Below are 25419 nucleotides of genomic sequence, written 5' to 3' on the forward strand. Positions count from 1 at the left end.
GTGGCTCATTGAGAACCCATGAGAGGTCATAACTGCTCCTGTCTCATCTCACTCATGACCAGTCTGCATGCTTTTTCACTGCCAGGTTCACCGTGTTCCAGTGCACACATGTACATTTAATTACCAATTACTTGCCAATCAAATGCCTCCTTGTGCTCCACTTGGCCAGGTGGAGCAAGAGAGGGCTGAGTAACACTCTCCTCCCCTGTCAGTCACCAAAATCCTTCTGAGATCCTTCACCAAGCCCATGGGAGGATGACCTAGGTTAGAACCTCAGCCACCAAACAGATTGGTGGCTTGATCATGTCAGTGCAGGAATGTCTGCCATGAGGCAACGCCAAGGTCTTCCCCCAACACCTTTGTGCCTCTATAGGAACAGTATAAGACTACCTTGTAGCAGGCTTCGGGACCCTTTGGGGCTCAGTCAGCCACGGAGTGCAGGTGTCTCACACCATCGGGCCTCTTTCTGCTTGCTGGAAGATCCATCAAGGAACGGGAGCTCCAACAAACTTGGGATTTTTGTTTTGCTTTGCTTTACTGTGTATTTTCTCAGCTGCCTTTCAAAGCAGAACAAGTCTGTTTCCAGTCTCCCCCTAGAGCACTGCAATGCACTCATCGATGCAGATGTCTTCTCTGATGCTCAAACCGACTGCCAGACATGGTGGTAGGGCCACAGGATCCTGGGCAGCCATGTTAAGACCTTAAGAAAATGGTGCCGGGTGGCTCTTCACTGGAAGGGACCATTATGTGTGGCTGACAAGACTGATGTAACGGGACAAGATGCATTTTGGACACGGTTGTATTGCCCCATGGGGGCCATGCTTCCATGGGACACACTGTGGACACACTTGTGGACACACTGGTATGTAGGTGGGCACATAGAGGTGTAGGTGGGCACACGGTTGTATAGGAGGGCACATGGATGTAGATGGGCACTGCAGTGCCCACATCCCATGGCATGGGCGCAGTGGGGATGCAGGCTGGTTTGGGGAAATGGAGTCTGTTTCAAGCAAGCAGCAAAATGGGGAATGCTCTGAACCCATGACAAGCAGCTTTCTTCTTTTCCTCTTTTCCACCTCCTATAGCCTGGCTTCGAGCCCTGAAAGGAGAAGCCGTGTGCCGAGTTTATGACCAGATCCAACATTGCAAGCCAACACCTGATTTGCCCTTAATGACGGTGGTGGGAATGGGAGTGAGGGGGGGCAAATGGGAAAGATCAAGGAGGGGGTGACAGTCTGGATGGGGCTCATCTGTCACTCACTGTAGGTCACGGAGCCAAAAATAGGCACTGAATGATGCCGGAGCTTTTGTTGAGCCTGTGAGTAAAGCTACCCTGCATCCACGTGACCCAGGAGCAGCACAGCGGGTTCCCAGCTCCTCGGAAAAACCAGGAGGTGCTGCTAACACTGGGCTGAGCGAGCAGACATAGGGAGACACCAGGCTCTGCATGGTATTGAGTAGCTGGTTGCAAATAGAAAGCAATAAAATACCGATATTCAGTCACAGATCTATGCAGGGATAGATATAAAGAAGGGGAGAGTAGCAGAGTTTGCTGAATTAAAACACTGCACGGCATTAAGGCAGCCACAAAGCCCTAGGGAGAGGAGAGGAGAGAAGAGGAGAGGGAAAGGGAAAGGAAGGCACCGAGTTCTCTGCAGTTCGGGGTGCGTAGCGCTGAGCCTAAGGCACCCGCACCACGGCTCCTCCTCAGCTCCCAACACCGGCCCCTCACACGAGCCGCCCCCAGTGAAGGTTTCCCGCCCCGAAGCGCCCCTCAGCGGCCATCCGACACCGCAGCGCGCGTGCGTGCGTGCCGCGCGCGCCTCCCCAGCCGCTCGCGCACGCGCCCCCGCTCAGGCCCCGCCCCCCTTCCCCCGAAGCCCCGCCCCTCTCCGCGCCGGCACGCCGAGGTGGGTACGGCGGGGCCGCGGCCCGATCGCGCGGCCCCAGAGAGGGGCGGGGCTGCCGCGGGGTCCGCGGGCCGCTTGCGTGACGGGAGGCGGCGGCGGGGGCATGGCGGGGCGGCGGGAGCGTCCCGGAGCGGGGAGGAGCCCGAGCGGGAGCCCCGCGGAGGCGGGAGGCCCAGCCCGGGGGAGGGTTAGGGGAAGGGGTGGCGAAAGCCGGCGATCTGCGGGCCCGCCTCTGCCCTCGATGAAATTTAAATCGCTCGGGGCTGCCGGCTCGCGGCGGGCTGCGCGGGGACGGGAGTCCGCCGGTGGAGGGGCCGGTGTCGGTGCCTTGCCCTTTGCAGCGGGCCGGGCGCGGTTCCCGCAGGTTTCAGCCGCACGGCGCTCGCCAGCGAGCAATCATGTCGTCCTTCGCCAAAGGTAAGCGGGTGCCCCGCGCTGTGCCCCGCTCCGCTCCCCGCGGCTCCTCCCGGCTCTGCCCCGCGGACGTGGCCGGAGTTTCGGCTTCCCGTATTGCGAAACGGAGATCGTTTCAGGAAGAAAAATCACGTCGGCGCTTCGAAGGCTTTCCCTGCTCTCCTCTTTCCCGGTGTTCCTAACGGGGCGCGCGTGCTTTGCCGCGTTCTGCGCCTCCGGGCTTTCTCGGTGCAAACCCACGCGGGCCTACGGGATGTCGCGCTGCCTGTAGTGGGCATCCGTGGGTCTTCTGCGAGGGGAGCTGGGAGGAAGCCGAGAGCTTGGCAGGCTCCGGGGAGCCGCTGCAGCTCTCCCATGGATGTGCAGCGCCGGGCAGAGCTGTGCTGTGTGAGCGCACCGACAGGTCGACGCGGGGCAGGGATCGCGCTGTAGCAGCGCTGAGATAACTCCCTTCAGACTGTGAACGCGGGACAGAAATAGGATCGGAACCCAGCTTCTGAGGGGAATTGGCTTATCTTGGCCTCCTGCTGAAGGTCCCTGTCTTGCAGCAAGCAGTGATGACCTGCGTGAAGAGATCGGGAAAATTTCTGCTCAGATGGGCTTTCTCTGTTAGCTTTATCCCCAAAGGACAGAGAAGAATAAAAGGAGAATCTCCTGGGGGGCATTCCCCCATAGGGTCTTAGTCTTCTTAGTCTACTGGAGGCATTCCCCTATAGGATCTCCCCTTTATTCGGAAAAAGAAAGCTGGAGACACTCCTCTATCTCTTTTGGGGATAAAGACAACTGAACAAGCCTATCAGAGCAGAAATTTTCCCAGCATCACCAAGAATTAGACGGCGCTGAAAGCTTTCTTTTAAAAAGTATACGGCCCTGAGCTTCTCTGCTGTTATCCTGAGAGACGTTGCTGGTGTCAGGTGGTATTTTTAGCATGAGCAGCTCCACTCAGAATTGCACTGCGTAACCTCGCAGCCCTCGGTGTGTGCAGCTGGCAAGGAGCGCCCTGGGCTACAAGCCTGTGGGCGAGCTCGTGCTGACGTGCTTTGTTAAGGGGAGAGAATCTGTGAGTTTCACTTCATGTATGCTTTGCTCTAATGTATGTTGACAGACGTGGCCTGTCGTAGTAGAAAGAAAAAAGTTTGTAAAGGTTGAGTGGGTGCTCTCAGTTCTCAAGTATCAAGCGAAGGGCTGTTTGTTAGTTTTGTGTGCTACAGCGTCGGTATTTATGAGGCTTTTATCCCTGTCAGGGATAAAAATTGCCTTGAACTTTGGAGCAGAGCTGGTGGAAGTTAAGGCATTTGCTCTGTACCATCAGACCCGAGTTCACGAGCGGAGTGCTTAAAGTTCAGCTGCGTGTTTTAACTTACGGATCAGCCTCCTGGATCTTTGTGAGAACGGGCTGGCTCCACGGAGATGTAAATAATTCTCTGCTGTAGCTCTTCCTGCACGCTTGCTTGGATTGCAAAAGGAATTAAAACTTGTAACCCTCAGCCCAAACAGATCCTCTTATTTCCCTAGGAGGACTTGTTGCTTGACTTGACCTGTACCTCTCTCCTGTGTGCCGTGTTCCAAGGCAGTGAAATCCTCCTCAGAGTGAGACAGAGGGCTTTTGGGGCAGCAAAACTAAGCTTTGTTCGTTCCTCTTTTTTAATATCAAATAGGGATGGCAGAGAGGTGATACACTGCAGTTGAGGAAGTCTGTCCCTTACTTTGTTTCTGATCATTCACAAAGACCCCCTTTACAGTAGCTTAATCTTTCTTCTTTTTCCCTGAATGTCAGTTATAAAGCCATGCATGATGGACTTGAAAATGCCCCGCCGTTTACGTTGGTGTGAGGACAGTGGCAGGTTGGCTGTGAGATAAGGGCACAAAGCAAAGTAGAACCTAAGGGTGTGGGCAGCAGGGTTTGAATGAAATCCTACCAGTGGCTTAACTGAGGGAGTATTTCCTGCTGAAGGCATTAAAACTACGTGTGTGTGAAGAATACTGATCCTGTAAAAGTGAGCTTTGTCTGAAACTTGAGGCTGATGGCTGCAGAATGCTTGGAGGAGGGATTTATTTTCTAAAGTAGTTTGGAAGCATGATAGCTCTTCCAGCACCCCAGCCTCCCATCTGACTTTACAGAGGCACGGTAACTGCTTTCCATTGCAGCTTCAGAAAATGTCACTTGCTGATAGGAAATGACTGCTTTTAGCAATGCAGTTGCACTGGCCTTTCTGTGTCCTCCTTGCAATTACGGTGAAGGGGGAAATAAACCTTAACCTGGGCTGTTAAATTTAACAGCCGCTCACGATGGAGGACTGCAGCTGTCCTCCTGCAGTTGGTAGGCTGGAGTGCATAAACACCAGCTTTTTCCCCACGGTGCCCAGGGGACAGCAGCACAGGAGTTTGGAGCAGTGCTTACAAAACCTTTACAGAGGGCCATCATTCCCCGTTCCAGTCCAAATCCTGGTTTGCACCTGAAGATAAATGCTTAAAAACCTCTGGCTTGCAAACACGGGCAGCTGGCTCCTGACATGCTGGGTGAGACCAAGTAGTTGTGGAAATGTCCCCACAGAGCCAAGGCAGCTGTGGGCTGAGGTGAGGAGCGATCTTGTGGCAGGCTGACCCGCAGGAGCCTGGCTTTGCTGCTCTGCAAGAACCTTGGTCATCCAGTACACTCAGTAAGTCTTGGACCCCACGCAGAAAGCGAGGCCGTTATCACGTGTTTACTTTTGCTGTGCCTCATTTTGGTTTGTTTGTGGTATTACTCAGTCTCTAAATGCTTGTTATCTGGGAGAGACAAGTCTTTTGGCCACTGTGGACTAACTGGGTTCTCCTACGTATGTGGCAGCCTGGGGAAGAGGCTCGTGGCTCTGCCTTAAGCAACGCGGATGCCGGTCCCTGTTGGATACTGCTGAGTTTCTGCTGGATGTGTTGCATCGTAGCAGGAGCTTCATGTGTTCTACAGGCTGATGAGCTGCTGGAAGTGGACGCCCTTGTTCTGGCTGCAGCTGTATATTGTACCATGCAGCTGGGAGGGTTACAGACACCTGGAAATATCTTGTAGCTGTTGTTCTCCCAAAGCTTAAGTGGTGTTTCAATCTGTGTGGGCTCAAAGGCTGGTACAGATCTCCTTATCGTTCTGCAGGAGGAGGTGAGCCTTAAGGAAGAGCTCTCGTGTTTCTCCATATTTCACCTGGGAAGAGACACCTACCAGGCTATGAGCTGCTCAAACTGCCAAACGAAGGGCATGGTTTAAAAAACAGACCTATTGTTAATTGTAATGTTCCTCTTGAGCTCACCTTCCCCCCTCATCGCAGCACAGAGAGCTCTGCAGCGCTTGCCTCTCGTTTTGTTTTGTTTTCTTTTCCTTACCTGCAAAACGATGCGGTCAGGAAAATGGCTTCTGTGGCCTTTGGAATCACTCTCACTGCATCTGAGGCCATAGGGTACTTTAATAAAAAAATAAAAACAAAACAGAACTATAATCAGAACCATATTAAAATGAACTGCTCTTGACTTTCTGAGGCATCCAGCAGACTTTAATGCATGTTCCAAACAAACTTGAAACATGGCTGCCGCTTCTAACAGTGTTTCCTGTCACTGGTTCATTTGCGGAGTTTGCTCCTGTCCCTTTTTGCACTACTATTCACAGTGTTTCTAAATCCCCGCTATATTTGGCAAGGCAGCACCTCTCTGTGTTACAGAGAAGTGATTGCTCAAGGGATTTGGCCGAAATTAAATTAACTGAGGTCTTTAGAGAACGTACCGGGAATGTCTTTTGAGGAGCCACTCACTTCAAATGCTTTCTTCTGGAAAATAAAGCGGAGTTATCTTCCATTTCTTTCTGTGAGGTGCTTTGACAGTGTGGACTTCACCGTGTGGTCCATTTGTGTACTTATTCTTTTTACTTTTATGGAGCTTATCACTTTCAAAAGCAAAGCAAATGCTGAAGTGATAGACGGACTAATTCTCTGGGTTGCTTAGTAACTTGAAGTGCGTGCTGTAGTGTGAAAATACTCATATGATAAAGTAAGAGAATATTTACTGGAGCAAACTGAGAATTGTGTGAAAGTGCACTGTTTAAATAATTAAACCCCAGTTTTATTTGGTTGTGTGAACAGAAGGGTACCCTTGATCGCAATGTTCTGTGTAAAATACATTCTTTATTGAATGGCTTTTTCACTTTTTTTACTTGCTAAAGTATGCAGATGTGGTAGGACATGAATTCTTTAGCTGCACAGCAATAAAAAGAGTACTGTTATGGATTTCTGGATGTTTCTTGAGATGGATCGTTGATCTTTGGGGATTTTCTTAGGGAGAGGAGGGCTGTTGCTTATTGCTCCCAAGTTAAGGTCTGTTCTCCAAATTACTAGGAATGAAAGCTTTGGATTCCTGAAGTGCTAGTACAGTAATAAAACTGAGATTAGGTCATGTGAATTGATTATATATATGTGGGTACTCAAAAAGTAATGCTTCCTAGTTCTTCCCCATGAAACTGCAACAGATGCAAAGAGCAGAATAACACTATTTGGTAGAGTAAGTTCTTGGCTACAAAACACCGTTTTTTGACATACAAATCATCTCATGCTGGTGATGGAGAGTGAGCTGACTGAGGCACTCTTCATTTCCTGGTGTGGCAGTTGTTTGTGGCCATCCAGAACGTGTCTTTCATATTGCTGTTGCCACTGCTGAAACTCACCACCCACCTCTCTGTGCTCACATGCACTCTTCGGTCTCCATAAATGCTCAGCAAGCATCGACAAATGTCAGTGGGTACAATTATTTCCTCAAGGAGGAAATCAGTTCCACACCTTTGTTTCATAGGCACTCCCAGTTTGGATGCCATTCAGTCAGACTGCCCCTCTGCTGCCGTCTGTCACACAGCAACAAGGTGTAATGGCATATTGGGAAGGTTCAGCCTCTGCTGCCATCCCACCGACATCCGCCTCTGATGTTGTGGGACGAAATAACGAAATAGGAGGCATTATTCCAGAGCAGCCCCATATATTTATAAAGGAAACATGAGAGCTGTCCGTAGTATAAGTAAGTTAGTTTTATGTATCCGTTTACTCACTCCCTTGAACTCATGTATTTCATTTTCATTGAAGATTTCAGCAAAGCAATGTCCCAGGCCGGCCCGTCGCAGTTCCAGGAAGTCATTCGGCAAGAGCTGGCGTATTCAATGAAAGTAGAACTTGATAAAATACTCGCGACTGCGCCCTCAAATGAGCTAGAGGTAAGAAGTCTGTTAGGGGCAGGAGACAGAAGCAAATTTTATACAGGGGGACAAATCACAGCACGATGCAGTCCTTACTTATAGGATGTTCTCTAATCCCGTGAAGAGTTGCATGGCTGCAGTGTCTGTAGGAGACTTCAGTTCCATGCAAAACACATGGCAGAGTTATTACCTAGTGTTTAATCATCTTTAGTTATTAAAGGTTCTCTGTAATCCATTACAGATTATATACAGGAAGGGTAAAACTGTTATCCTAAAGATTGGGCCAGATTCTTCTGGTTATAATTTTGACTGAAGACCTTTTAGCTGTCCAAAATGTGTTGGGCATTTTTTTTGTTTTTGTTGTTTTCTTATCTTGAGCTTTAGTGAAGATGGTCTTCTGGCACCTTTTTACTTAAAATTTAGTGTGTCTGTACTTCGTATGTGGATAAAATTATTCTTGTGAGTGGACTTTATGTCAAGTTTGTAACAATGCTTCCATGATCTAAAAGGTAAGCAATAAATATCTGTTAACTAGTGTATTTCTTTCTTGTAGCACACTAAAAAGGACCTGGAAGGATTTAAGAAGCTATTTCATAGATTCCTACAGGAGAAGGGACCATCTGTGGACTGGGGGAAGATTCAGAGACCACCAGAAGATTCTGTAAGTTGCAATTAAGTGACAGTCTGTAAGAACGTAACGATGATAATTGCAGCTTGCAACAAATGCTGTAGTTGCCTGGAGAAGATAGAACTTCCCTGGTCCTGTAAGATCACGTAGGATGACACTTGGGGTCCTAGCTGAGACATAATAATTTACAGACATATGCTGTGTGTGTTCATGAACATCAGGTCCTGTTCAACATATGCATCAAGATCCAGTGTTATTTTCTTAACTGTTCCTGAACAGGGGAACTGAGTGGGACAGATGCCATCTTACCATTTGGTACCTTCTCTTGAGTGAACGGTAACTCTTGTTAAAGAGCTAGTAGGAAGGACCTTTGTTGTCACCCTTTTTTCCTGCCTGTGAGAGAAGGTGGCATGCCTCAGATGAGACTGTTTCCAGCAATCCGTTCTGCTAAATAATTTGAAAGGGACATATGGCAAGTGGGCTGGGTTATATAGCTCGTTTAGCAACTTCTGTAATCTAGAGCAGCTCAGTAGAAGTGATGAATCTGAAACTAGCTGTTGACTGTAAGGTTTTTTGAGTGTCATTTTATAATGCCATCTATGTTGTTATAATGGATAACCTTCCACTTGAGATGCTGCTGAGAAAGCATTAATAATGTTTTTTGGCAGTGTTTAGTACTGAAATAAACACTTCCCATTAAGCCTAACCTCATTTTATTGATTCATCTGTGGCCCAAGGCTGTTCTTTTGGCTCTTGCGTAACGAATGGTGTAGTTGTGTTACAAATTCTTGCTGTTCCCAATGCAGCAATCTTGGCATGGTGTGAGACTCCTGTGTCCCTACACACATTTGTGGTTTCCTTTTGCCTCTGTGGTGATTCAGTCAGGGCTCTGTTTGCAACTGAAAGACAGGCTGTCCAGTTACTTCCAGAACAGATGCAGCACTGCTTTCTAAAGCATTGATGAATGATGCTGTTTTAGAGCAAGGATAGGGTTTTTTCCAAGGCTGAGTGTTTTCTTTTGACTTCGGAAACACGTGATGTCTGTCTCTTCCGCACTGTAAAACTGAATGAAATGTTGTTTTGGGGAAAAAACTCCACCTTGAATAAAGAGGCCAAGGTAAGAAGCTGGAGTTCTAGGTGACATCTTACAAGGAAGGCTGCAGAAAAGGGCTTGCTTTTAGTCTAGAGCAGGCTGAGGCTTCAAGGAAGCAATCGCTCTTTTAAATATGTGAAAAGGTAGCTGCAATAACAAAGGGAATAAACTGTTCTCTGTGTCAAAATAAGGCCTGGGATTAAATGACAGCAGTTTGATGCTAATGAATGGACTGCTTTGTAGAGAGGGAGAGCTGTTGTCCATTTCTAAAGTTTTGTACACTTTCATTGAAAAAAATTCAAGTTCTATAAAGGACTGAAAATTACTGGGTTATTGGATATTGGGAGCAAATGTCAAGCAAGAGGGATGAAAAAGCATTAAAACAAGTTGTTGGGGATTCCCACGCAAGGCAAGCTGTTTAAAAAGGTCTAGCCTAAGGTCACAGAGGCCTGAAAGGATGACAGGATTAGAGGTGGTATCTCTCTTCTTCCTTATGGCCTGTTCTGGCTCATGCTCATTTCTGTCACTCAGCTAGGAAGCAACTTTTGTCCAGTAATGTGAAAGTATATAGTGAAGACTCTTGCACCATCCTATTGCTTTGGTTCAGGTGAGATGCATGCCTGTTCTTGGCTGAAATTCTACTTCCTAGCATGAACTCCAAATTGCATAGCAAAAATGTCACAGAGGAAAGCTAGAGAAAAATACCCTCAAACAAGCTTCCTTCCCATGCTGCATGTGAATACATACAGACATACATACATGTACATGTAAGCACCCAAAAATGCAACCAAGATTTTAACAGCTTAGAGTTCATGAATAGGTTCTGGCGTACTTAGGCTTTGTCTTCTAATTTTCTATTCTACATGAAGTATTTCTGAGATTCAGGTTGAGTAGGAGAACTGCTCCAGGATTCTGTCCAGTGCTGTGACTGTGCTATGCAGGAGAAGTTCTGGTCAGACTTCAAGGGTCTTTCATTATCTTCATGGATAACGTTTTATCCACAGTTCTTGTTCTTTGAATGTCATTTTCTGTTCCTTTGTGAAATACCAATGGACAAGTAAAGATTCCTGACAGCAGATTGCAGTGTAAGAATAACTGTGTTTTAATATCCCCCTTTTTTCTCCCTCCTGTTTTCAGTATGACAGCTAACAACAATGGGCAAGCAAGTTGTAGGCTTTGGATGATGAACCCATTCAGATGAACCCATTTGTGTGGGTTTAACATGTCATGTTGATAAACTTCTTACTTGTTTTTTTCATTCCAGATGCTTTCCCTCTGTATGTCTAAAGGCTTACAGTGGTAGCCGACCCATTTCTGTAGTCTTCAGAGAAGAAAGCGTGCACTTAAAGTCCTGGTTAAGTAGGAGACAAAGTAAAGAACGTGAACACAGCAAGTGTAATTTAATCTTATTGATGTAGATTGCAGTGATCAGCTTGTTTGACTTGGAAGCAGTAGCAAAGCCCTGCTGGGGGCCTCTGGGGAAACTGCAGTGATTGAGTTAACCTCAGAATAGCAATGCAGACCCTCATCCTTGATGTGAAGTGAACATCTGAAGCAGTTTGAGTGTGAGCAAGTTGTGCCAGGGGAAGGTTCAGGCTGGATGTTAGGAAACATTTGCTCCACTGAAAGAGTGGTGAGGCACAGAGTGCCTAGGGGGGTGCTGGGGTCCCTGAGGGTGTTCCAGAAACATTTAGATGTTGTACTGAGGGAGGTGGTTTAGTGGGGAAATATTGGTGGTAGGTGGGTGGTTGGACTGGATGATCTTAGAGGTCTTTTTTTCCAACCTTGGTGAGCTGTGATCGTGAAGGAAAAGGAAAAAATGACATGCTTTTAATCAAAACTAAAATGTCTTCCTAATCTTGAACTCTAAAAGCAGGTCTGAAGGGTTCATTTTTGCTCTTTCTAAAACTGTCCTTTGGTGCTGAGTAAATGTTACCTTGTTTTTCTGTGACTACAATATTGACTAAGATGGGTGTATTCTTTTCCTGTCTACCCACGGTGGTGGCCCGATGCTCATTTTGTCTCTGTCAAACTCTCCCAAATGTCCCTGCTGTAGGAGTGTACTTCTGAAACGTTAGTCACACTCCCAGTGTTGCCTCATGCGAACTGTTCCAAAAATCACTTCTGTGACACTGTCTGCAGAACTGAATGGAGCTAGATATCATCTCAGAGGAATCCCAAACCGCAGTTTCAAGGCTCGTTGGAAATGACTAACACTGTAATCATGCATCTGTAAGTCCTGTCATTCCTGCTCAGTTTTACTCCTGAAGTATTTTCTCATCGGCCCTCTCTTGTCGAGTCCACTGTTCAAAGCTTTGAGTGCAGGAACTGATTTTTGTTATTCTGGAGCACTTTCTACTCCTGTATATGCTTTAGGTAATGAGGCAGCTCTTTTGCATTTTAGAGCCTCTGCACGCCTGCAGCTGCTCAGTAATAGCACCAATACCTAGCAGTCCACGTGCTGGAAGGATCCTGCTTGAATTTGAATTCCTAACATTTCTTGTTCTCTGAATTAAAGACCCTTCAAGGTCCAGGGCTTCATTTCCAAGTTGTCGTTTCCAACATTTGTGCCAAAAGAAACCGAAATATTTAGGCTGAGTTACAGATCTTGTGTTGGAGCTACAGCAAATGAACTCAATCCTTGACAAAGAGGGTTGGGGTAGAATCGTTGATTTCACTGGCATCAGATTTTTGCTCTGGGCTTTCTGCAAAAGCTCATTTGTAGTGCTATAGTGAAGACCAAAAAGGGGTGGTTGGCACTCCAGCGAATGATTTTGAGGCAAACTGAGCAGCAGTCTCTATTTTTGGAGAGCTGTGCTGTGCATGATGCAAGAAGAACATAGTGAGACTTTAAAGGCAAAACCATTTTTTTTTCCTCTGTTTTTCAGCCAACACCTGAACACTGGGTGTGACTCGTGTCCTACCCAGCTACATGTTTGAAATTCACTGGCAGCCTGGTAGGGGTGGTGTTGATTTTGGAGTGGGTAGGAGGTGTAACAACAGTGTGTGCTCAGTTCTGGATATCTGCTGTCAGTTCCTGCGTTCATGACCCCTTGTCTGCATCAGCTGCCCCTGCCTTTCTGACAAATCCATGATTAAAACCTTTGGGATCTTTTACCTTCTGTAGTTTGTTCAGACACATCCTACACTGCTGAAACGCTGTCTCCATATCCTGCCTCTCTCATTTGTTCTACACGCTCCCTTTTGAAAATACAGCAGAATAAATGGACTGTGGATAGAATAAACTGACTCTGAACAGATGGCATTTCTGAACGGATGTGCGTTTGAAGTAAGAGAGGAATATTGTACTGGATGATAGGCAAACAGAACTGAAGCTTTTCAACATTCTGCAAAACTGCTGCTATGAAAGATCCTTGCATAGTATGCAGAAGATTGCTAAGGGATTCTCTTGTACGTAGTTTTGTTGTAGCTGAAAGAAAAGAGAAAAGGAAAGAAAGGGGTGTGGGAGATGCAAAGGATTTTGTGTGGAAATCATTTTGCCTCAAGTTTGTTGTGCATTCCTCTGTGTTATTCTTACCTAGCATGGCTGATGAAAATGGTGATGTTTCCTTTTGGATCTAGAATACTGCACATTATTTGTATCCCTTCTTTCCCTGTCCTCTCCCAGCCTCCAGCTAGCAATGAATTTCTTGTGAAAAGGTTCAGTTCTTTTGAAGGTTCCTTTGAATTATTGTCCTTTTGATCTGCAATGAGGAGATGACCAGACCCGACATGCAAATTCATTGCCATGCTCATCTCCAAGCTGTGGTTTTGCTCCAGGCATTACCAGCCTTTGTGGCCTTCCAATTCTCTCCCTCCCACCTGCTGAATGGCCTCAGAGTACATTCATGGCACTCAGTGTGTGTGGGTGCATAATGTCAGCAAGCGAGCATCCTGCTCTGAACCAGCTGAGGCATCTGTAGGAGCAGCTGAAGTCTTCTCATTTGCAGCACTGTCCTGTCAGGCAGCACTGAACTCATCTTGCAGAAAATGCAGTGGATGCTGTTTTAAAAGGTCACTTTCTGACAGACACAACCAGGGCTGCTGCTGTAGCTTTGGTTCGGATTATTGTAGTTGTGCTCATGTGCTCTGTTGCAAGAAGAGAGACACCTGGAGATACTAAGATGTTACTGAAGCAAGATCAGCCTATTGTGTGCCTTTAGGCTGCAGAACTGCTTGCTGATAACCAATTGCTGGAGCTGTTCTTGCTGCGGTCTTCGTGCAGTTTTGCTTGGCTCAGTTACCCCAGGAGCATGCAGGGCATGCCGTGCAAGATCTCTAGGTTTGCTGATGGCAGGGTCCACAAACCTGTAGCATCTAGTGATTGTCAGGTCAGCTGTAGCTGATTGGCAATCCCTTAAGGTACGATTACGTGAGTGAGAACATCATTACTTCTGTCAGGAATGTTGCCATCCAAGCTTCCTGTTCACTCGACTTGATAATCCAGCCTTTCTGCTCCAATAGGAAAGGTATGGCATATATAATGTTTTCTCACTTCCTCATACCCTAAGTAGCTGACTTTTCTACTCCTCATTTAGTCACCTCTTAATATTTTCAAGACACTCTTTGTTTCAGAGCACATAACACATGGATACGATAAGCCCTGTATGTTCTGTTTGTCTTCTTTTTTTAAAATGCCGGTCTCCTGATTCTCTGCATCTCACTTTCTGGAAGAAATGAGCCTCTCAGCTGAGTTATAAATAAAACAACTCTGTAGACTTGAAAGCTTTCTCTGTCTTAATTTAACTGAATAACTCTATTGCTGGTCATAAGTTTCCTGCTGAAGGGTTGTAGTGTTCCTCTGTAAAATAAAGTGACTGTGCAGGCAGTCTGAAATGGTCCTGTTTCAGTCTGGAAGATGTGGGTATTTAGGAAGCAGCTTTGACGTGGTGTTTGTCCAGGTTGCCACAGCTGCCCTGACTTGTAACCTTCTCATCCTGGTGTTCTTTGGGCAGTCGTGGTTTATGCAGGTGGCAGAACTACGACAGAGGCCAGGATAGATGCAAGTGATGAGAATCAGTGCTTAGTAACCCTTGGACTGCAGGGATACAGCTCAGGGCTATGGAGGACAAATGCCCCTTGCAGAGGAGGAAGAAGAATATTTGAGCATGCCTGGAGAGATGCAGACTCCTGCTACAGATGGGTAGGTCCAGTTTCTCATTTTGCAGCTCACCTCCTGTAGTAAGCTGCTGTGGTCAGTCTGCCTTCTGTTGTCCTCCTTCATTCTGGATGTGTTGGAAGAGAAGCAGTGCAAGCTGCGTCAAAGCAGTGCAGCCTGCTTCATCCCTTCTTTCAGCAAGCAGGAGTCATTGGAGTTCACATCTCGTGCATCTTAGAGGCAGAGAACATGCTACTCCAAAAACAGGCAATTTCATAGTTCAGGGCATTTTGCCTGTGTAATATTGCAATGTCACACAAGTGCAGATGTTGTTCATTTACCAGAAGTACAAAGTTCAGGTAGACTGTTCTTCCAGATAGTCTGTGGTTGTTTTTTTTTTTTTTTAGGCTTTGAGCAAGTCTCTGAATAAAAAAGAAAAACAAAAAGAGCATAATTCTTTTCAGCACACTTACCTGCTGGATTTGTTTATCAAACATACTTTAAGCAAGGAAGGGGCAAGATAGTGGATCTGTCTATGCTGAGGGAGCACTGAGGCCATGTTTGCCTCTGGAGTTTACAGTTTCCTTTCCAAGGAAAGATTGCTTCCTACACAGCCAGATCAACAGACCTCACAGACTTGACAGGCACAAACCCCAATTTAAAAAGAAGTCTCCCTGCTCCCCAGGGCATGGTATTGTGGTGTGGGGGTGTGGGAAAAGGCTTGGGGCCGTGATCCCCACCTCCTCACCACAGCCCTCCTGGAGAAGCCAAGTGCTGGGGCTGCCTGTCATGGGGCTTTTAGGCCAGGGCACACAGTTGCAGCTGAATTGCTCTGGAGCCACATTTGGCTGCTCCCAATTTTGCTTATCCTGGGTTATCCATCTTTTAAGCCTTTGCTGAAGTAGGACTGTGGAGATGCTTCCAAAATCCTGCTGTGAAATTTAAAATGCGAAGAGGAATGTTTTGATAAGACTTAGTGGTCTTACATTGGTGTACTGGCATTTTATTTCTTGTTATTTCAGGTCTTTTGCCCCCATGCCCTAGGACTCCATTCATTTCGAGCTGTCACCTTATCTTCCACCTTCTTCCCTCTTATCAGTCTCAGCTGTCTTTTTCCTTACTTATTTCAACCTTCTGCCTTCTCTGGATGATGCAACTGAGCATAATTTATAACCTGGAGGCAGAAGGTTGTGCCAGGGTTCAGGTTGCAAATAGGCTGCAGCTAGCTAGAGGTCAGAACCAGCAAATAGATGTAGGGGAGGGCATGGGCAGCACAGTTCGCTGAGGAGAGGAAAGCAAAGCAAGCAGGGATGAGTGTTTCTCTTCTACTGACAGTCTGTCTTACCTTGCCTGTGACTTGTGGAGCAATACACAGTACAATCCTGTTAGCAGCAGGCACTGTGACTGGCTGGGATGATGTGTTTGTGATTAGAACAGTTGCTTAATTTCTTCATGTTGCCAGATAATTTTTTTTTCTTTTTTGCCTAAAATGAATTCAGTCACACCCTCACATGAGGAAGCTGGAAAGTCTTACTCTGTTGCTTCCTTAGAGGAGCAGTCAGACTAACACACCTATCAGTAGATGATACACAATAGAATCTTGCATAAATTATTGGTAACTGTATAATTAATGAATGTACAGATGTTATAGTTATGAGATACACCAGAGAGCTTGGCTACACAGTTATTACACCACAACAGAATAGATAGGATGCTTACCTGATCCTGGGCTCACTATGAGACTCCAGAGGAGAGATCTCCAGCAGAGATCCTTCTCCACTGGCAGCCAGCTCTTAAATGGGTCTAGCAGAGGTGCAGCCAGGCTCCCCCCCTTCCGGCACACAGCTGAATTGCCTTCACCTGTGCTCCCATGGCTGACTCAATGCTCACCTCAGGTGCTCAATCAGAGGTTCAGGCTGTGATTCAGCAGTTCCCATACAGCAACAAATCCTGAAGTTCTCACTTGAAGCCATGCATTCAAAACTGTCAGGCTTTTTAAGCAAGGGATCTTGGAGAGCTGTTTTAGACAAGATAGTTAATAAGGAAGGAGCCTGTTGTTTGTTCTTCGTTTGAGGTAGCAGCAATCAGAGCAGTCGTTTTGATTTAGTGCACTTTCTGGTGGGTCGCTTTAGACGTGCATTGTTGTTTAGGTGTTGTGTGATTTCAGTCTCATGATATGGAGTCAAAACTGAGAAACTGACTGTCAAACTGCTGGGACCCCCTGAAAGCACTGCTTGAAAACCACCCCTTGTAGACAAGTGAATCAAATTGTGGCAACAAAGGTAGATTTGTAGGGATCAAACTTGTGGCTGTCCTACGGTCAGCGCTGAACTTAATGATTTGGCTGACAAATTTCCCCTCATCTTTTATTGATGCACATAAATCTTACTGACAGATCTATCTGAAATTGCATTTTTTCTACTGCTACCATCTGCAGATTGAATGGAAACTGACATGCCATCATCACCTGCTTTGTTTCATCAGTTAATTCCTTTCTCCAGGGAACTTGGATGCTAGCACATGACTGCAGCAGTAGTAGTGTCGCTGCTTGCTGCCTGAGCCACCATAACACTTTGTTTCCCTTCGGCTAGTTTGCTGAAAGGGTGAAATAAAAACTGTGTAACCACCACATCTGCTACTGTGACATACTGGAAAGTGGAGGCTTCAGTGCATGATTTCCCTTTTCATAGTTAACTCTTACAAGCAAAATCACCTCACCTTGAGTGCAGTGGTAATTTGAAAACACAGGATAGTTTGTGCCTTACTCATTAGGTTCCTCACCTTACTCGTAAGGTGCTGTCTCAAGGATTTTTAGCACAGGGAACCTCTGTTGCTTTGAAAAACAGGGAAGTACAGTGAGTCCAAACTTACCGGTAGGTAGCAATGCAGGAGCTTGGTAAAGAGCATGTGGATTGAAACATTTCTATCATTAATGAGGCTTTCAAGTCCAGTTAATTGCTTGGGGTTTTTTGGAGTATGTATCTTAAGCACTGGGAACCATTTCTAGGTGGAACGAATCGAAGCAGCTGCATCACGATCTTCCTGGGCCAGTTTCCACTGAGTAATGGCAGTTTCCTCAGTTATTATGCTGCAGCTTGTGGAGTGATCTTCAAAAATGCACCATACGCTGTGCAGATACTGCGTAAGGTTCCTTAATGTGAGGGATGTGCTCTAATCTGCCACCTGTGCCCTGCTGGAGCTGCACTTCTCCTCCCTATTCCTCACATCTGAGTAAGAAATGTGATTCTTGCTCCAGCACAACGTGAATTTCCATTGGAACCCCAGCCTGATGTGCCCCAAGCTAACAGACTTCTGAAAACTGCTAAGCACGTGTTTGTCTTTGGTAATCAGCTGTGGATTTTACACATCCCTTATCAGCACAGAAATAATTTGTTGTTGCTAGAATACATACAGCACTGAGGCACAGGGACTTTTCTCCTAAAGAAAATCTCTAGAAGGGCAGGTTAAAAAATAATTGTATTGACTTTGCTCTAACAGTGTTGGCGTGGTTCTTATCACTGCATTATTAGCTGTGTTTCCTTGACTTAGGTGGTTTGGATTACAGAGAAGCAGTGCTTAATGAAAGGCATGCTGGCTTTCATTACAAGCCTGATTTTGTTCTCCATCTGTCACCCCGAAAGCAGCCTATACTCTTTTTATACTGCTTTTAAACTTGCAGGATGTAGCTATCAGCAAGGTAGAAGGCTTTCTGTGAGTTTTGATGTGAGCTGGTAAACACATCCTGAAAATATCAGGATGAGAACTAGGAACTTCCTGTCTTCCATTTGGAGAGATGAATGGTTATATCAGGGTAGTAAGTGGAGTAACAGGTGGCTTAGACTGAGTCAAAGAACCAGCCTTTTTCCAAGAATGTTGCCTCTGAAAACCTTACTGCAATGTATCAAAAAAACTGGTGTGACTTTATGCTGCTTGAGGATGGAAAGTTGGGACGGGCGTGCAAAGCCTGTGTTCTTAAATTGATCCTGCCTGAAGGGGGATATCTTAATGAGGAAGGGTTAGATGGGTCACAAAGAGACCCTCTCTCCTGTAGGACAAGAAGGGGGTTGTGGTAACCAGTGTAACTGGCATGACTTCCTCTGTGCCCCCTTCTCACCGCTGTGTCAGTTCCCCCTGTGTGAAAGAAGAGACTGAGACATCTCATCTGGATGAAGCTGATGGTGGCTGGTCTCACAAAGCTGCAGAGCTGCTCGAGAGAATAGGTCATCTTATTGAAACAAAGCAGGTTGTTGTAGACTCATTTTGCAAGTGTTCTACCATCATATAAGAGAACGAGGGTATTCTTAGCAAATTTTAAGATTTGAAGTTTCTAGGAAAGAGCAATTTCACTACAAATATCTGACTTGAAATAAACAAATTACTTTCTACAGATCCAGCCCTATGAGAAGATAAAGGCCAGAGGACTGCCCGATAACATTGCTTCTGTCCTGAACAAGCTGGTAGTGGTGAAACTCAATGGCGGCTTGGGCACAAGCATGGGCTGTAAAGGCCCCAAAAGCCTTATTGGGGTGCGGAATGAGAACACCTTCTTGGATCTGACGGTTCAGCAGATTGAGGTAATTTGTAATATGCTTTGAGTGCTGGTGTGGATGCTTGAGGGGATCTGTGTGCTCGAGACCTACTCTGAAACCCACTTAGAGCTGAAATTCCTGCCAATACAGAAACCCTTCCTGTGACAAATGTGGTTTCAATTGAATACAAGACCCAGTAAGTGGTCATGCTTTCCCTTTTTGAGGTAAGAGGGAGTTGGAATCCAGTTCTTGTTTTGCATGCTGGGTTTTGGAGCTGTACTTTGGAATAAAGCATTCCCTTTCTACATGAGGTGAAGCAAGATGCGCTGAAGCATCTGAGCCATAGGAGAGATCACAGTAGAGACTTACCAAAAGAGAGAAGGAAAGGGAGCTTGGTCACCACACTAGTGGTAAAGCAGAGAACTGCTTTGGAAGGAACAGGCAGTAGTGATGTGCAGCACATGTGGACAAAAAGGACGGAGCAATTGGGGATTTACATCTGTCCTCTCTGCACGTTACTGGAAGTGTAACACAGCTGTGTGCACCAACCCTGAACAGTGGTGTTTGTGTCCTGTAACACAAGGCATCAGGTTGTGGAGCTGACTTCTGACCCTTCCAGATGCAGGTCTGGGGGTGGCTTTTCTCATGTCCCTTGGAACAAAGCTCTCCAGAGCAGCTCAGAGTTCCTTGTCAGATGGAAACACTCGTGATGGAAGTGCTGGCTGGGATTTTCCTCTGAGGAAACAAGATAAAAGAACAGCTGCTAGTGTTGAGAGAGGGCACTTCACTTATGATTTTAATGCTGACTATTCCTCTCACAGTGGATACTTAGGTTGGTCATTGGAGTAGGAGATGTGTTGTGCCTGCTCCTTGCTTTCTAGATCTCCAGCCATTGGTGCCTCTGCATGGTTTTTGTTTGGAATGGCTATGTATGTGAGCTACTCCAATAGAAAACTTTTATCCAACTAATTTTTATCCAACTAATGCAGCTTTACTCTTCCCTTCTCGCGGGTGCTTTCTCAAAAGGATCATTGTGGTACAACCTCTACCAGAGGTGGATGATCCCAAACATTTCCCAGCAGATGAAGGTGATCTAATGTACCAAGTTTTCAACCCACTGTAGATTTTGTGGGTTTTTTGCACTCTCCTTTGGTGAAACACTATCTTGTTTTCCAATGTGTTTCCTTTTGCTGTGCTGTCCACATGGGTGTATTTCAGTTCTGTTTTCCAGATGTCCAAATAATTAAACACTGTAACATTTTATCCATTATGTACTCCTGATACTCTTTCATCTCATGGCTTACCAAAAAGGCTCAAAACTGCTTATAGTGCAGAATAGTTTTTGCAACCTCACAGACTTTAATAATTTGGGGGAAAGCGAGCCTTTTGTAACCAACAATTGGCTGAAATTTGAAATGATCATTTTGCAATGCTTTTGAAATCTTGAATTTTCATGCAGATTTAGAAACAAAGATCAATTGTACGTTAATTAACATGGTCGTTACCTTAGATACTTCACAAGGTTTTGTTTTCCTTCACTTGATTTATTAATACATTCAATTAGCGTAAGAGTATTCCTTTTATCTAACAGTTAGATGAGGCAGACTGGGATTAATAAGCCTGTTTCCTTTTTCCACAAATCCTCAGGAGTTAAACATTCATGCTGAATTTACCATTTCTTTCTCATCTCAGCACTTAAACAAAACCTACAACACCGACGTTCCTCTTGTTCTTATGAACTCCTTCAACACGGATGAAGACACAAAGAAAATCTTGCAGAAATACAGTCACACCCGAGTGAAAATATATACCTTTAATCAAAGCAGGTATAAACAACTTTTCTACTTGAGTGAAAGGGAACATACCTTGCATTTCCTTATATTCCAAATGGCTTTTAGTTTAGTAACAGGGACTTCTACACCCATATTCAATCTCATTTTCTTGAAAGACTGAAATGTCAGTGTTAAGTAGAGCCAAAGGCAATGTATTGGAATTAGAGAGGGATTCAGGACGGGGCACAGTCTGAAGAACTGTGTGTAACGGAGTACTGGATGTTGGCCACTTGATTCCCGAATTTGCTTTTAGGATACCAGAGCTCTGGTATCCTCTCAGGGAGATGGAACAAACTCTAAAGTGTTTGATGTGGCTGATGATGTTGGAGGTGGATTTGGCGTGCTGTAAAGCTGCATATCAGAGAAAAACTGCTTGGTCTGAGGACTGCGGTTTTAAATCCTTGACTGAGAGATTGCATTCTGCAATTTCCTAGCTATAGCTCAGGATTTGGATGAGTCTTCCAATTCAGAGTACTTAGCTAACCTTGAAAGCCTGGAGTCAAAAGGGTATGAAAGAAGCTCATGCAGCTGAACGTTAACTACTGTGGTTTTCTTTTATTTGGTGCTGTTCTGGCATTGGTGAGAACTTAAAGAAAATGTTGTCTTCCCAGGTATCCTAGAATTAACAAGGAAACTCTGCTGCCTATAGCCAAGGATGTATCTTACTCAGGAGAGAATACAGAGTGCTGGTATCCGCCAGGCCATGGAGACATCTATGGCAGCTTCTATAACTCCGGTCTGCTGGATAACCTTATTGCAGAGGGGAAGGAATATATTTTTGTATCCAATATAGATAACTTGGGTGCTACAGTGGACCTTTATATTCTGAATCATCTTATGAACCCACCCAATGGAAAACGCTGTGAATTTGTCATGGAAGTCACCAACAAAACCAGGGCAGATGTGAAGGTAAATGCAAATAGTTGTGTAGCACGTCTGAATGCCTTCACGTTGCTGCAAATGTAAGCCTCTTGTCTCTTCCCTAGGTGTGAATTCAGACACGCATTAAATCTTCTTATAGCTATTTCAGGCACCTTTTAACACGTCGGCTGTGGTGTAATTTGAGTGGCACACAATCAGCAAGTTTGTAAAGTTTTAATTAAAGGAACAAATTGGATCAAGGTTCTGGGCACCAGCAGACAGGGACAGCTTGAACTTGGCTGGTTACTGAAGATGATTTCCACGCGATATGGGTCATAACCTCTGTACCTTCTCCAAACTGTCACTTACACATGGCAGAAGTTTGGGGATGGCAAAAGCTGACTGAAAACTCTAAGCTCTTTATGCAGCTGTAAATGCATGCATTACACAGCTCAGCTTGTCGTGGCTGCAAAGCCGCTCCTGCCCCAGCCACGTGACTTTGCACAAAGTGCAGGTCTGACACCTTGCCCGATGTTTAGGCTGTGTGTCAGGTATTGCTAGCAGACAGTAATTTGTCACAACAAATCTGCCCTAACAGAACTTTGTATCTGTTCTCTTAAATAGGATAAGGGGAACAGGACTTTCTCCCTGTTTGTTAGATATCAAAAGTCCTCTAAAACCACAGAAATGCTACATAAAAATACAGAGCTTCATCCATGGAGAGTCCAGGTTGCTGAAGTACCACTTGTCTCTTTAATAAATTCCAAGAGAGCACAACTAATAGACTTATTTAAATTTTGCTCCATAATGTAGCAAACTGGTGCCAAAGGTGGTTTTTGACAAAAACGGCATTTGCAAAAGATTGCCAACAACTTTCATTAACAGAAATAACTGTTCTGGTGATCTGAAATGTGATCATTGGACAGCTGTAATTTAAACTTGCTCTATAATTAGTAACCCAGTGAACACAAGTTTTCACTGAGGCTCAACTTTAAATGGCACCAAAGCAGTGCGTGTGCTTAGGGTGGGGGGATGGTTTCTCTGCTGACATCTCGTGAACCTAAAGCTGCTTCTTTAACCCCTGCAGGGTGGGACACTCACGCAGTATGAAAACAAACTGAGACTGGTGGAGATAGCTCAGGTGCCAAAAGCACACGTTGATGAATTCAAGTCTGTCTCCAAATTCAAAATATTCAATACGAACAATCTGTGGATTGCCCTGTCTGCAATTAAAAGGCTGCAAGAGAAAAATGCTATTGACATGGAGATCATTGTTAACCCAAAGGTAAGCAGCTGGGAAGAGTCTGGAGCAAACGGACTCTAAAGAAGTACTTCTTCCTGGGTAACTAAGCAAGGGCTGCTGCCTTCAAAAAGGAGCTAGGCTGCTGCTAAATGCAGAGCTGTGAATTAAGCTGTGTTAGCACCACGTACCTTCACCTGCTGCTTGTTTACATGAGCTTTCTCTTCCAGACTCTGGATGGAGGCTTGAACGTTATCCAGTTGGAGACTGCAGTTGGTGCTGCTATTAAGAGTTTTGAGAACTCTCTGGGAATAAATGTACCTCGTAGTCGTTTTCTGCCTGTTAAGACCACATCTGATCTCCTGCTTGTGATGTCTAATCTGTATAGTCTTAATGCTGGATCTCTAACAATGAGTGAGAAGCGTGAATTTCCAACCGTTCCTCTTGTCAAACTGGGAAGTTCTTTCACAAAGGTAAACTCCTATACTTATGCTGAGTTGTTTTTTCTTTTCTCCCTTTGTATAAAAGTAGACCATAGCAACAAATATATTAAAAATGAGGGGATCCCCCACCTCTGAGCAACCTGTACCAGGGCCTCACCACCCTTATTGTAAAAAACTTCTTCCTTATATCCAATCTAAATCCTCTCCTCTTTTAGTTTGAAACCATGTCTCCTTGTCCTGTCACAACAGACCCTGCTGAGGAGTCTGTCCCCTTCCTTCTTACAGCCCCCCTTTAGATACTGCAAGGCTGCTCTCAGGTCTCTGTGCAGCCTTCTCTTCTCCAGGCTGTCAGATGGAGATTCCAGAAAGACACTTGAAATGAATTTTCAGGCAGCTCCCATGTATTTCTTAGTCCACAAATGGGTTTAAAACAGGCAGTATTCTTTCCTTTCCCCCAAAGGTTCAGGATTACCTGCGGAGGTTTGAAAGTATTCCAGATATGCTGGAACTGGATCATCTCACAGTTTCAGGCGATGTTACATTTGGGAAGAATGTTTCATTAAAGGCAAGTACCTTTACCTTACCTTGCAGGTTGGCTTTACAGCTGTGTGTCCATGCTCTTCAGTTTGGGATTCTTGCTTTCTTGGAGCTAACCAATTTTGCTTCTTTCTCAATGCTTCTTCAGGATCTGTGGCACTTTGTTTGTCTTGTAGCTATGATGGTAAGCTGTGTTACCAGCTAACATGGGAACATTTTTTCACCAAAAAGCAAGCAGGCACGATAGAAGCACATACAGCAAGCATTAATATTCAAATCAGTTATCACCTCTGTTTGCAATCTGATGGTATGTAATATGCTGGCATAATTACAATGCTGCCAATATTGCTTGCTTTAAACCTCTGTGCAAAAAACGTCTTTGCAGAAACAGCTGAAATACATGCAGGATCTGCCTGCTTCACAGCTGAAACTTAAGCTGGTCCTCCAAACAGCACTAAATGTCGACTTGGAATGAGCTAATCTATAGCAGTGTTTCTGAACGCTTGCTTTCCTCTCTGTGAATGCAGGGAACAGTTATCATCATTGCAAATCATGGCGACAGAATTGACATCCCAGCTGGAGCCGTACTGGAGAACAAAATTGTATCAGGCAATCTTCGCATCTTGGACCACTGAGCCAATGGAACGGTGCGGCCGGTTCTGCAGACTGCTGTGCTAACCAGTCATGGTGGAAGAACCTTTTAAGCATTAGAAATAAGTACACGGAGGGCCTACACTTTGCCATCTTCACAGTACCCTGCAGTATTAATTTTAAGTTAATTTCTCTTGTCTTTTTAAGCAGATACGTAGCGCAATGGATGTGCGTAAGTGATGTTTCAGACCTTAAAGAGATTCTGTAACTCAGTTAATATAACCTTGAAGTGCAATACTGTTTGTCTTGAGGTAAGATGGACAGATCTACTTTGATAAGTTCAGAGGCTTGCCTCTAACACGTAGTTGTTTTGAATTGCTTGTAACTGCAGAAATAAGCTGTGAAGCAATACACGTGGGACATGGTTAGCTACTCATGCAGCTTTTCTTTTAATGAAGTGTAAACAGCAGGCACAGTTGAACAACCAAAAGTTTCAGTACTGCTAAATGTGCTGTTAAAAACCCTGTAGTTCATGTGCTCACAGATATCCCAACCTATAATCCTAACCCCTCACAAATGATCAGTGGGATTGTACCGCAGTCATTCTGTGTGTCACCATACAAAGGCAAGGCCGTCAGCACCTCCCTTCTGTATCATGAGAGTGGGCATCGCTGATGTTCCAAACTCGCCCAAAGAACCTGATACTTGAGAAAAATGCCTCATCACCCACCCGTGGTGTTTGCTTTTCACATCCCATTTAAGACTGGATCTCCCATTAGTATCTTGATCCTTGACCTGCCCTCTTTTCGATGAATTGATATAGTCACCATGATGTAATTCACGTTCATGTTGTCACAGCCACTTACTTCTGATCATTATCTTCTCTTGACTCATTTCTAAATTTTTACAGAAATTGAAATCCCTCTCCTGATCACTGTTGATTTCTTAATGTTTCTCTTGTATTGACATGCAGACAATTTATTTTATAAGCTTATTAATAACACTGGTATGTATCATTAAAGAAGTTGATCTTTAAAAACAAC

The 25419-nt window shown here is 45.2% G+C and overlaps 1 protein-coding gene and 1 long non-coding RNA gene across 2 annotated transcripts; one reads left to right on the plus strand and one right to left on the minus strand.

Annotated features, from left to right (window-relative positions):
- The first annotated feature begins 2198 nt into the window (after positions 1 to 2198).
- On the plus strand, positions 2199 to 25418 carry UGP2 (UDP-glucose pyrophosphorylase 2). The gene is made up of 10 exons (XM_042820079.1): positions 2199 to 2327; positions 7415 to 7542; positions 8078 to 8185; positions 18732 to 18917; positions 20565 to 20698; positions 21316 to 21613; positions 22653 to 22850; positions 23036 to 23278; positions 23709 to 23813; positions 24313 to 25418. The coding sequence occupies exons 1-10, from the start codon at positions 2309 to 2311 to the stop codon at positions 24418 to 24420; spliced, it is 1527 nt and encodes a 508-aa protein (XP_042676013.1). The 5' UTR covers positions 2199 to 2308; the 3' UTR covers positions 24421 to 25418.
- Positions 7241 to 16101, minus strand: LOC122161018. Its single transcript, XR_006169036.1, has 3 exons — positions 16063 to 16101; positions 12784 to 14765; positions 7241 to 10596 (listed from the first exon to the last, which is right to left on the minus strand). It is a non-coding gene; the product is annotated as an uncharacterized LOC122161018 (long non-coding RNA).
- Position 25419: the final 1 nt, after the last annotated feature.

The sequence above is a fragment of the Centrocercus urophasianus genome, unplaced genomic scaffold (assembly GCF_019232065.1).
Source record: "Centrocercus urophasianus isolate 14NV4802_14NV808 unplaced genomic scaffold, USGS_Curo_1.0 seq_10, whole genome shotgun sequence".
Lineage (NCBI taxonomy): Eukaryota > Metazoa > Chordata > Aves > Galliformes > Phasianidae > Centrocercus > Centrocercus urophasianus.